Raw genomic sequence first — 13,906 nt, forward strand, 5'->3', positions numbered from 1 at the left:
ATCTTCTCCCTTTTGCAATATTGGCTGATAAATATACCCTCCCTAAAACAAAATTTCATTTTCTTAACAGAGTCTGGACTTTTTAAGTAAAAAACACAGGATTATAGAGCCGAACCAGCTAGTTGAGACTATTAGATGCAAAAATCGGATTGTGGTGGTTATATAATTGTCTGTTAGACATGTGGAAGGATGACTTAGAGGCTCAAAACTTGAAATGGGTAAACTGATTGGGGTGTCAGGGTGTATATGTGGAACAATCGATTGACATGGCTGGGAGGATTTTAGTTTCTGCTAATCTAAAGGAACAGCACTTTAAAACCCTGTTCAATATGTACCATACCCCTGCTAAAATGCTGTGTGGGGAGGAGCTAATGATGGGAAATGTTTCCATTGTGGTGCAGGCTCTGCGGATGTTGTACATATCTTTTTCATGTGTAGGCAACTAACTCAGTTAGCGGGACATATGGAGAAGTTCCTTTCGGAAACAATATATATTTATATATGTATATATAAAATGCCTGATTAAAAGTGCCATTATTTTTGGGCACAAAACCCTGTCTACAATTTTTTGTAGAAAAACCAAAGGGGATAATGGACGGAGTGCTGAACATTGCAAGAACTCACCCCCAGTCAACTGATCTGGGTTTAATCCATCATCATTCTTTGGCTCACTCCACCACCCCAGTTCAGACATGGCTGTATGCAAATCATTCTGACCCTGTGCCTCATGGGAACAGTCCAGTGCGAAATGCCAAGCCATGACTTCCCTGGACCGGAAACAAGCATCCTGGTAAAAAATTTCGGGTTCATAACCCTCATCAGCCAAGCTATCTTGAATCCAGTGGACAAGTGAGCAAGGGACCCAAGTCTGGGCATACCCTGCCAACTTAGGGCGAAATTAGCAAAACCACAGGGGAAGATGGACTGCGTATTGAACATTGCAAGCACTCACCCCCAATCAACTGATCTGGGGTTAATCTATCATCATTCTTTAGCTCACTTCACAACCCCAGTTCAGACATGGTCATATGCAAATCATTCTGGCCCTGTGCCTCATGGGAACAGTCCAGCTCCAACTGCCATGCCATGTCTTCCCTGGACCAGCAACAAGCATCACGAGGGCCGGTTTTGGGTTCATAACCCTCATCAGACAGGCTATCTTGAATCCAGTGGCCAAGTGAGCAAGGGACCCACGCCTGGGCATACCCTGCCAACTTAGGGCGAAATTAGCAAAACCAAAGGGGATGATGGATGGAGTGTTGAACATTGCAAGCACTTCTTAGTAGGTCGGGTTTTTCATCAAAACCCATGGGCGTTTGCATAGTAACACCCATGGAATGCCCCCTTGATGCAGAGTAATGCAAAGCAACACTAAGCAGAGTGTTGGACATTGCAAGCACTCACCCCCAGTCAACTGATCTGGGTTTAATCCATCATCATTCTTTAGCTCACTCCGGCACCCCAGTTCAGACAAGGCCATATGCAAATCATTCTGACCCTGTGCCTCATGGGAACAGTCCAACCAAAACTGCCAAGCCATGTCTTCCCTGGACCCGGAACTAGCATCCTGGGACTGGCTTCAGGTTCATAACCCTCATCAGCCAGGCTATCTTGAATCCAGTGGCCAAGTGAGCAAGGGACCCACGTCTGGGCATACCCTGCCAACTTGGGGCAAATTAGCAAAACCAAAGGGGATGATGGAGGGAGTGTTGAACATTGCAAGCACTTCTTAGTAGGTCGGGTTTTTCATCAAAACCCATGGGCGTTTGCATGGTAACACCCATGGTAACACCCATGGAATGCCCCCTTGATGCAGAATAATGCAAAGCAACACTTGCCTTAATTTGAAGGGACATTCCAACACAAAACAAGTTCTGTACTGAAAAATAAAGTTAAAAAACATTTTGTGCAAGTTTATGTCACTTTTGTTGGCCAAACCTGCGCAAAATGTTTGTTATTCTGAGCCCCAGTTTGGTGGACTTATCTCAATTAAAGATCAACATGGGTATGGTTTCACCACAGGAATCTCCAACCTTTTCTGTAGTAAGAGTTACTTATGTTCAATGCAATGTCTTCCAAAGTATAAAGATTATTGCAGATGTAATTGTTAACAAATTAGACGGGATTATTAGCAGTGATCACATCAGGACCGTTTGCCAGCAATAATGTAATAATACGTTGTCATTGTGGGAATACATAACAGCCATAGCTGCAATGCCCTTAATAATATTAGTAATATGATTTCCCAACTCCACTTGATTTTTATTGCTCAAATATCATCTTTAAACATATTTTGGAAATACAAGCATTTTCCTCCAGACATCGTCTTACGAGATTTCAAAATGCATAAGTTTTCTTCCTGAACAGATGTTTTTCAATGTTGGTATACATATAATAATGCAACAAAGCAAAACATTCTAGTTTAGTAGGCTGGGCCGCACACAGGAGAGCTGCTTACAGCCAGCCAGAGAGCTAACAGTGGCTCAGCAGCTTCAGACACCCTCTGAAAGATGTATAGCATCTCTGCCTTTCTGGAATCACACTCTGCGCGATATTATGCAGCAAATCAAATAAACACTAAAGATGTGACCAACTTGAGGTGTACATTTTTCAATGCTCACAAGTGGACGAAGAAGTGATTTTTACTAACAGAATTATGAGGGTTTCACCTGAAAAAGAATCTTCCCAAAGTTCATAACTGACATTTTCATGGAGGAACGCCTGCCATCATTTATTCAAGTACTAAATATTGCAAATATGTAGCTAAACCCTTCTCGGTAAGTGTAATTATTCCTCAATATTAGCTGATGTAAATTCTGTCAGCAAAATTCTAAATTATCCTTAAAATGTGTAGATAAGTAAAATCAAGTAATGCTCTCTTAAACGCACCTAAATGACATTTCGTTTTATTTTCAAGTGATATATTTATAGAATATTGCTTCCTGCTCTTGGCTGTCTCCACAAATCCAAAGTAATATGATATATAGGGAAGGAGGATAACCCAGACTAAGCATGGGCGAATTTTGCGAATCTGGCGTTCGCGAATTTTGCGAATTTGCGAAATCGCAATCCGCAAAATCTGCGAATTCTCGCGAATTTGCAGATTTTTTTTTGTGTGTTCGCAAGGATTTCTGCCAGTTCGCGAGGGTTTTGTACCAGTTCGCAATTGCGAACTTACATGTCGGCTCGCAACGGTCGCGATTATGTTGTTTCTATGTCTGGTTCATCATCACAGGTTCCCAGCACCCTCTGTTTCACCCCAACCACCCTCTGTTTCTCCCATGCCACCCTCTGGTACATCAATGCCACCCTCTGGTTCATCATCACTGTAGATTATGGGGGGAAAAAGCAAGCACACCTGCCCTGCTTCAACTGACATGAATTAATTTGGGGTTGATTTATTAATGTGTCACTGTTTTAAAATTCCAGTCTGGCACCTGCTTCCTTATCTGTAATTTGCTTTCTGTTGCAGTGCAATTTTTTTTCCAGGACCTTTGGGGCCTACTTGTAGCTATTCTATGAGCCTGCTGTGAGGGTCAGAGCAGGGTCATATAATTGTTGCAACTAGCAACTGAACTCTGGAGGGGCCCCAGTCAGGAAGCACTACAGGGAATGGTTACTAATGATGAGTTTGAACTTTTGCACCTGCTGAATGCTTTCACTTTTGCAAAACTCGTTTTTCTGCAGAACAGCATTACAGCAACTGTAATGCCCCAAACAAGCTTACTTGTGAAAGTTGATTTCTCATCCAAAAGTGATCCAAAGAAAGTCAAAATGCCTCAAATCCAACAAAGTGCAAGCAAATGTCAACCTGAGGAGTTATTCTGATAAAAATCATCATTTTCAGAAGGTCTATGTTGCTTGCTAGTGGATTTCTTGTGCAGAATTGCAATTTTTGTAATTACGCGAGTGCGAGATTGTTGCTGCCCGCCGCACCTACATGTTCGCAATTGCGAACTTACACCGCACGCCGCAAAATTGTATCACCCAAAAAAAAAAATCCGCTGCGTGCGAATTTGCGGATTTTAGGTAAATCCGTGAGCGTTCGCGGATTGCGAATTTACCGAAAATCCGCAAAATCTGCGAGCGGAACGGATTTTCCACCCATGCTTAACCCAGACACCATCAGTGTCACTGTTGTTAGTACAAGCCTAGTAATGCAGCCCCCACCATCAGAGCCAGTGCTACCTTGCAAGGCTAACCAACAGTGCTTAGGACCTCCCTGTGGGAAAGTGATAGTTAACTATAGGAAAGAGCGAGAGGTCTGACACGCACAAATCAACTTAGTTAGAAGTGTAATAACTCACTATGAAAGACATAAAGCTCACAATGGAAGACATAACATTAACAAAGGTACTGTGTAGGGCTCGCAACACATTAGGATGTTTTCTCAGACTAGCATGAACATGTAAAGAAAATGTTAGCCTATTGAACAGTTGCCTGAGATCCAGGCAAGGTCTGTCATTGGTTGGCGATGGAGTGGGATAAAATAGTTGTCAGGCAAGCTTTGATGCATATTTCAGCTCTTGTAGTTTACCTGTGCTGGACCAAGTCTACGGGAAAAGACTTGAGCCATTGTCAGGGTGGTTTTCTGTAGATAAGATGCTTTGTTCAGGGGAGCCTTGATCCTTGCAGCAAAAAGCAGAGAGGGACAATCTAAGAAATCTTGCCCACTGATTTGTTGGAGTGTCTCATCTGTCATTCGAGGTGAAAAGGCTCCAACTCCTACCTTTAACGAATTGTAGGAAAACGTGCTTACCTTCGCTACATGTTCTTAAAGTTTAAGGAGATTTTCCTTGGACACCAAACTGCAGATTAATGTGGGGAGATTTTTTACCATGCATCCAAGGAATCGGAGCAACATGTAATTCATTTATTAAAAGGACGACTCATTTTCTGTGACTAGCTGTGAATTCTATTGTGCAAGGCCTTGCTTTGCAGCTTGGCAAGTTGGCAGGGGAGAGCCCTGGTGAAGAGTCTTTCTACTGCCTCAAAGCTCCTCCAAAAATCCATCTCATCCAATCCCTTTAGGATAAAAAGGTCAACATATCCCTTATATCATAACCAATCAGGTCCCTTCTATGGAGCATGGTTCCTGGCTTTCATTGAGTCCCAATAACAGCGAATGAGATTGAACCGAAGGGTATTCCCCTTTTGTCTAGGAGTATTCAAAAGAGAAGGCAGGATGCTCTTTGTGAAAAGTGTCTGGTACACCTGACATCTTTTGTGTGGTATTCACACAGACTTTTTTACTTCACTACATTGCTTTTACTGTACCCGTTTTAGATGACATTAGGACTCTGTACTTTACCCCTGCTCTCCAGTAGTTACCTGCTTGTGCTCTCTCCCTTAAGCATGTTAAATGGGTACATATCTAATTGGTATATTCAATTTAATTATAAACACCAAGTAAATGGTACTGTAAATTAAATTTGAGTACTGGGATGCAGCATTAGATGTGTCTCCCAATAAAGTAGCACTGGGAAATGTGTTACAAGCCTGCCACTGCAGCTTGTAGTACAGTTTTAAACTGCCATTTCGGCCTGCCAAAATAAACCATTCACAAGGCCTAAAACCTCAGTTATAATATTTAGAAGTCATCCCTAAGGTAGGTCTTCAAAGGCTAATAGGGAATGGTACATGGAATGTCGCAAGTAGGACATGTGTACTTAAGTTGTACATGTCTTAACAGTGAAACAATCCTAAAGTAATTTTTCATTGTAGCAAACCTCTCTCAGAGATTAAAACTGGTTTAGCATATTACACTTAATGTGTGATCATTTCAGTTTTGAAGCAGGTAGAGAAATACGTCTTGCACTCATTTGAATTGTAATTTGAAATCATCTTCAATGGTAAAGCTAAATATTGTGCTATGATTCTGAAAATGCTACTTTTAGAAAGTTACAATTTTTCTGCCAAAACCATATGTGCATTTCTGCCGGTGTTCAGTGTGATACGACTGATCATTCCTCTCCAGTAGTGTGATGTGGATTCTTCCATACAGGGAGTGGAAGAGCCTTGAGTGTAGAATGTTGTTACTCTCCTGAGCAGGATGGCCTGGGGAGTTATGTTCATCCCTTCCTGAGTTTCAAAGGGTTGCCTAAGTGCTGTCTCTTCCCTTACTTCTAAAGCTGCCAGCCCTGCCCCAACCAAATGTATCTGACACCAGGGCCTGCCGGTACTTGACCACCCAAGACAGATTGGAGCCAAACGCAGTGGAAAGGGCAGATCTGACCTGAACCAGTGTGGGGATAGACAAAGAGAGGGACAGGCTAGTACCGGGTGTAAACGTGGCACCCTTTCGAAACGATCATCAGAACACTCCTGGACCATTGGAAGATTCAGAAGAAAGACAGCACTATTGTCTGAAAAAGGAAGACTGAACCTGCTTGCCTTGAACCTAGGATACCCAGAATTGACTCCAAGGTTCAGTTGGCAGACGCTCTGTCATAAATGAAGATTCTTTATTGGTTGTTTAAGAAATTCTGTTTTGGAAATGTTTATTAAGACTCTGTAGTAGTATCTCCTTAAGCCTGTTATCTATCTACTCTGTACTGCTTGTGATGTCACTGTCATGGTGAAAGAATGTCTTTGTTTGAATCTCAGGAGCCTATTCGTTCCTGGAAGCTGTGGAGATGAACAGTCAATAAAGTATGTGCTCTTACACTTACCTTGTCCAGTGCAATCACTACAAATTTGGCGACGAGTTTGACTGTTCCTCTCTCCATCCACGTGTGCAGCACACCCTTGGATATCAGCGGGTCTCTTTGTTCTCCTGGAGCCATACTTGCAAGTATTTGCCTCAGTTATGTCCAGGACTCTTTCTTGTTGACACGTTTTCTACTCGCAGCAGAAGATGGAAAGTGAGCGGGCTGTGCTACATGCCCTCCGCGGGTGTCACGTTGCAAACAATCTGCATTATGGTTGTTCCGTTTCCCCTGAGGCTGCAAGTCTTCTAGAGATTAGGGGAAGAAATCATGGGGCATATTATCAAGGGGGTTTATCTCCACTTTTTTGGCTTTAAAAGCCAAGAAAGCGGAGATAAAAGTATCTCCCTATTACCTAGCTGTCGCTAACACCAGTTAGCGACAGCTAGTACGAGATAGCGACCATCTTGGGCCCCGCTTTGCATGTTAATGAAATTTATCACTAATGACATGCAAAGTGGGCGTGCCAAGATGTTAGCGACTGGAAACAGTTGCTAACATCGCTATCTCCTATTACCAACTTTTGGAGATATTCGCGCTAAGTGCGAATATCTCCAAATGCTAACACCTGCCCCTGAGCAGTTCTTAGCCATGTTATCCAATGGTAGGTGGATAACATGGCTAAGAGCATTAGCTCAGTAATGCATGAATATTGCTGAATTTTCAGCGATATTCATGCATTTTGGCCGATTTTTATCGCTTAGGAGATAAACCTTGATGATAGCAAGGCTCCTAAGCGATAAAAATCGCCGCAGCTCGGTGATAAAAATATTGCCGCTAAGCCAACATAGCGATAATTATTGCTAGTTGTTGGTAATATGCCCCCATGAGTTCTAATATCAGTCATTGCTGTGCGGTGTGGTCTGTGGCTACTTGCTGCCAAGGGAGCACACAAGCAGTTTCTTGTGTGTGTCCCAGGGTCACAACTTCACGCACTGTTTGCTCTGCTGTTTACAAATGCGGAGATCCTTCCTTCACCGCAGCCCGTCTCTTTTGATGATGTCTTGGAATCTGCTGTGAGAGTTGGCGAGGACGAGCTAGGTGTCATGCCTACAGTCTCTCTGCACATTCTTCCTTATTTCTCGTCTTAAGTTTTCCATGGTAAAGGGAAGCGGCACAGCAAGATTTATGTCATTGGACGCATCCCAGATTTTGCGCATGCCACCCTGAACTTCCCTGCTCTGCTGAAGGTTTCCTTGAGGAAGGGAAGCGGTGCAACAGGATTTCCGTTGATGCTTTCTCCATATTGTTTTGTGTTATTTGGTTTGTCAGTCTCTCAAGGTCACTTTGCTGTATCGGGGACATTGGAGGATGACCGAGGGGTCCAACGGTGATGCTGAACTATAATCCCCCTCACAGTTGAGATATCAGTTTTGTTCAAAATTAACCGCAGTGTGAGTGGATTACAGTCAAGGCATTTGAGGTGATCTCACTTACAGTTGAGATATTATTTTTGTCCTCACTTTTGTGCAAGTTCTAATTCTTTTTTCCCCTACAGGTGGACTAATAGTGTTCCAACAGCGATGTGCTTGTCTTTGCAGATAGACTTTTATCATTCCAACACTATATTGTACTAGTTTCTATCTCTTTGTTTATAAATAAATATATTCAATTCAGTCAATGATTACCAATTGATGCAACAGAAAAATCTCACCAATTGTTTTATTATGTAGATGAAGTCTGGCCACTGGTCTTTTAGACAAAACGCCTACTCAAAAAGGATCAGTTGGGGGACCTCAGCCAGTGAAATCCTGCTGTCGGGAGGCCTGTTTAGGACTTCAGATGGCAGCTGCTTGAAAAACTTTGTCTCCTCAATTGGAGGGGGCCTCACGATCAGTCAGTCCTAGGTCGCACCTCCATGATCACAGTGTTTTAAGCCTGTTGGATGTTTCTCTTCAAGCTCTCTTTTTGGTTGCCAATTGTGGAAATTGCATTCCTTTATTACAAACAAAGAGGCCAATAGTTGTAGGTCTGCTAAATTAACTCGTATTTAATAATATTTGAGTGGGTGCACATATTCACAGCACTAGGATGGCTATGACAAGAGTGGACATTGTACAAAGATCTGAGAGGTTATTTATACAGAATGCACAGGCTAGGGATGTGCAAAATATTTACAAAAGGAACAATCCCTGATTGGATAACGTGTAAACATAACACATGGAAATTGTCACTTCTCATATATTGACAAACAGCCAATCACAATATAATCATTGCAAGTGAACATTGCTAATCCCTAAATGGGCAAAGAGCAGGTAGGATCAACACCAGGCTCGATTCCGATCCGGTAAAAAAATCCACCGTACGAATCGTATTCGTAGCCCTTTCCGTACGAATCGTACCCGTCCGTCCGAGTCGCGTAGTACTATCCGCATTCCGTGAATCCGTCCGAATCATCGCGATCTGTACGTATTGCAAGGCTGAGACTGTGAACCGTACGACTCGTACACACGCCGTACGACCCAACGAGTACGATCCGGATCGGGGAATTAGGACGCGATTCGTACGGTCCACGTCAGGTAAGGGCGATTTGTACGGAAAAGCGCACGATTACATACACCCCGTACAGCGCGTACCCCCCATGATTGCAGGGGTACGGCACGTACCCCTGCGATCATGGGGTGTACAAGCCGTACCCCCATTGTACGATCGGTGTACGAGCCGTACCCCATGTACGATCGGTGTACGAGCCGTACCCCATGTACGATCGGTGTATGAGCCGTACCCCATGTACGATAGGTGTACGAGCCGTACCCCATGTACGACCGGTGTACGAGCCGTACCCCCATTGTACGATCGGTGTACGATCGGTGTACGAGCCGTACCCCATGTACGATCGGTGTATGAGCCGTACCCCATGTACGATCGGTGTACGATCGGTGTACGAGCCGTACCCCATGTACGATAGGTGTACGAGCCGTACCCCATGTACGATCGGTGTACGAGCCGTACCCCCATCGTACATGGGGTACGGTTCGTACACCGATCGTACATGGGGTACGGCTTGTACACTGATCGTACATGGGGTACGGCTCGTACACTGATCGTACATGGGGTACGGCTCGTACACCGATCGTACATGGGGTACGGCTCGTACACCGATCGTACATGGGGTACGGCTCGTACACCGATCGTACATGGGGTACGGCTCGTACACTGATCGTACATGGGGTACGGCTCGCACACCGATCGTACACCGATCGTACAATGGGGGTACGGCTCGTGCACCAATCGTACAATGGGGGTATGGCTCGTACACCCCATGATCGCAGGGGTACGGTTCGTACCCCTGCGATCATGGGGGATACGCACCGTACCGGGGGGCGTTCCGTACCTGTTTCGGCACAAACTCTGCTTTTACGGCTGTTTTCAGCTCCCGTAGAAAAAGGGTCGTACGGTGCGTACCCAACACGTATCGTACTTGCTGGGTCGTAAAAACCAGCCGCGAACCGTACAGATGTCACGTACAGCAGGTTCCGAGGGAGAATCGTACGGAGATTAGAGTCGTACGGTGTCTTGTACTACTCGTACGGAGTAAGGCTCCTGGTACGAATCGTACTTCGTCGTACGTACAGGGGACGTTGCAGGGTACGATTCGTACGGGAAAAACGCTCCGAACGGCTATTCGGAGCGGTTTTTCCTGAATCGGAATCGACCCCCAGGTGTTGATGAACAGATGAACCGAAAAAAATCTGTTTGTGCTGACTTGAAACAAATAGAAAGGCAACCAAAGTTCATAATTTCGCTATCTCGGGGAATACAAAATGGAAGAACTGATGTTCAGATTAAGAGGGAAAAATACATTTCTCACACATAAATTGTTCAAGTTAAGATAAGGTCTTAAAGAAAATTTCCAGAAAGAAACTTATTCTCAAATACCAGCTCAGGGTTTGCCATGGGAGTCATAGTAACATTGTAATCAAATGGAGTTTTTTCATTGAACTAGTGCACAAGTTCAATCACTTCATTGAAGTTCTTTTTGGAAATGAGGTCTATTCTTTGCTTAGGAACGTTAACACTAGGATTTCCAAACTATCCAGTTCTCCACGGTGTGTGTTTCAGTACACCATGTGCGGACATCAAGAGTGATTCATTTCAAATAACATTTGTTTATTTTTTCCTTTGTATTTACAAGGTTTTTATTTTGCTTAACTGGAAGCATGCTCAAACGTCACCCTTGGAGTTATGAGATTTCAGCTGCTTAATTTGAAGAGTTCACAATGGTTACATTTGAAGATTTCATAGCCAAAAATCTGAAACAGAAAAATAACCTTGAAAGCTGAGTTTGCTTTTTGGTTGTAAACCTGAATGCAAGAACATATCCTTTGCTTTAGAGATTTTTGAAATACATGGTATTTATTTCCTTAAAAAATTGCTGCAACCTGGGACACGTTTAATATCCTATATGTTTATTTTTGAATGCCTGGCAAGTGACTTTACTGCATTATTTTTTGTTGAATGAGTTTGCTGAGACAGAAGGCAATAGCAAGCGGTCTCCCTTTCATCTCAGCAGGCCTGTGATTAGGAAGCGTTCTCAAGACAGATGCCTTTGAGCCTGAATGAGGGAGCTAAAGCTCCGTAGGCCTTAATATCCTGAGGGAGAGTCAAATCTGTGGCTCATTCACACTGTTTAAGCTGTGAGAGAAACATGTCACTGCTGATCTGCAGACAGTTGAAAGAGAAACAGGCTATGGACATAAGGTTTAACCTGGTTTACCATAAGGCTATGAAAATAAAATTCATGTCTAATAATTATTTTCACTAATAAGTCATATACACAGAGATGCTCATCTTTTAGCTGTTTGGGTACTCTGGTGTTTGTTCCTTGTGCCTCGGTTGAACTGGGTTTTGGTGCCCTATAAATGCTGAATCATTGACCTGCTTGCAAACCCTTTGGAACCAAGATCAAATGAACTTACCTGCAGCTCGGTTGTGAGGTTTGTCTCCGTTCCTAAGATATCTGCCACCATGCTGTTCGTCACTGGGAAGTTTTCAGGTATTTTGTTGCATCTCTTGATCATCATGGAGTGCGTACAATTCAGGAATAGATAGCCAAAGCATGCATCTTCTGTCCAGTGTTGAATCAAATACTCTATGCAACAGAGAACACATTAATGCGTATAAGATTAAGATGAATAGAAAATAATTATTTTTCCTTTTTCTGAGTAGTGCTTTCATTATTAACCCGTTCCCAGCGTCGAACATTCAGCGCCCAGTGCTGAACGTTCGGAGAACGAATGCTGACCCGACGGCCAACGGTCGTGCGCAGCACTGGGGAGGTAGCGCTCGTGATGACCGTTGGCCGTCGGCAGCAATTAAAGGGTTAAGACAGGCTATACTCATTTGCATCCTTTCAGAATCTAAACAACTAGGTTTGTCCAATTAGACCTCATTACCTTCCAGCGAGTGCTTTCAGCATTTAATCATGTGATGTGATTGGAACCAAGTGTCTTTTACAATGAAAAATGGACATTAACATATGTAGAGTATGTTTGTTGTAATGACACAGTATAATTAGGAGAGCTGAATTAGTCAATTCTTAACACAGGAAGCTAGTGCTACCTTCCTACCACTAAATTCAGTTAACAGCACATGCTCGGGAGAGGGAAAGCACGTCATTGGAAGCACGTGCAAAACAAAAAAGGAAGGAAGAGCAAGGATTGGGTAAGAAATATTATGATACAACACACAATGGTATTTACCATTGATACAGAATTCTGTAAATTTATCAGACGGTTATGCAATGAGGAACCAAAATGTTTCCCTAATAAAGCACATGGATTATTCATAAGAATTTAGAGAATGTACTCAAGTGTATATGTAGTATCCTGCCCATGTTAATGTTATGCCATTTTCACCACCTTCTCAGCCAGTGTGTTTGTGCTGTGCGCTGCATGGAATGTTGGAGTGAAGATGCGCTTCGGAATGTTGGGAGCCTGTGAGATGACGATCAGTTGATAATGGGCTGAGCAGCAAGCAGGTCGGGTTGCTCTACAGAAATCAACTACCTGCTGTAGTTTTTGTTTAGTTTTTTGTATTAGATTAGCACAGTTAATTAAAACCATTGCAATAGAGTGTCATCATAGCGCAGTTACCATGTTAAAAGCAAAAACCAAGAAAACAATCAAGTTTAAGTTGATATACATATAACTAACAAGGCAATCTTGTAGTTACCATTATAGTCACGAAACAGGTTTCCAGAGCCACGAATAAAATAAACTAGTACAGGAATACTAGAATAGGGGCGAAAAAAGTCGGTGATAAGTTTTTTGGGGGGGGGGGGGGGGCTGGAAGGGCAGGGGCCAGAGAAGGTAAAAAGAGATTGTCCAGGAATCTCACATATTTCCTAGACCTTACAAGCACTTGAGTGTCTAAGGAAGTTAAGCAAAGGGTCGATGCTTCCCAACATGTTCTGATGCCCCATTTTAAATATAAAGGTTTTAAAAGAAGTCTTCTGGGAGCGTCAAGAGCGGGACAACAGCACAGACGATGCAACAGTCTGCAGGCCCCTTCCTCACTTGTTTGGATTCCATCGGTTGAAGGCAATGGAGCACAGACCTAAGAGACGCATGAACATTATGTTCTTCCGGTCCCCTGCGTTCAGATTTTCCAGGCAAAACAGCATTAAAGGGGGAAATGATTTTTTTGCGCTGCTTGTTGACTCAGGATGGCTAGAGTGGTGATGTTGTCTATTGTGTAGGCCAAGGATCGAAACCCAGTTTGAAAGAATGGTAGAATGTTGTTTTCCGCTACCCATTTTTCTAGCGACCTGAGAAGACACCGGGCATATACTTTGGTCTCAAGATCTAATAGGGCAATGAGTCGATAATTAGCTAGGAGAGATGGATCTGCTTTCTTAAAAATTGGGCATAAGATCGAGCCTTTCCATGAGTCTGGTAACCAATAGGTAGTATGCCTGTTGTTGTATAAGGGGACTAATAGCTTAGCCCAATCTTCCAGCGCACATTTGAATACTGCAAATGGAAGGCCGTTGGGCCCGGGAGCGACATCGTTTTCCATGGCTTTCAAATACTTGGAGACCTCGGCCGGAGTAGTCAGCTTATGAGTTTCTATCTGCTTAGTATCGACACGATCTCTAATTTCGCCCTCCACAGGGTCCAGGGTATCACAGCAGTATTGTTGAAAATCACATGCTGGGACCAGACTTCTTCACAGACCGCGGTCCCCCTGCTCTTATT

The 13,906-nt window shown here is 43.4% G+C and overlaps 1 protein-coding gene across 1 annotated transcript in view; it reads right to left on the minus strand.

Annotated features, from left to right (window-relative positions):
• LOC147678098 (hydroperoxide isomerase ALOXE3-like) overlaps positions 1-13,906 on the minus strand; it is a 319,605-nt gene that overhangs the window by 154,378 nt on the left and 151,321 nt on the right. Inside the window, exon 6 of the mRNA XM_086945959.1 lies at positions 11,627-11,799. Coding sequence (XP_086802085.1) covers positions 11,627-11,799 — 173 coding nt within the window. The remainder of the gene's footprint in view (positions 1-11,626; positions 11,800-13,906) is intronic.

This window comes from Lissotriton vulgaris, chromosome 12, assembly GCF_964263255.1.
Source record: "Lissotriton vulgaris chromosome 12, aLisVul1.2, whole genome shotgun sequence".
NCBI classification, from domain to species: Eukaryota; Metazoa; Chordata; class Amphibia; order Caudata; family Salamandridae; genus Lissotriton; species Lissotriton vulgaris.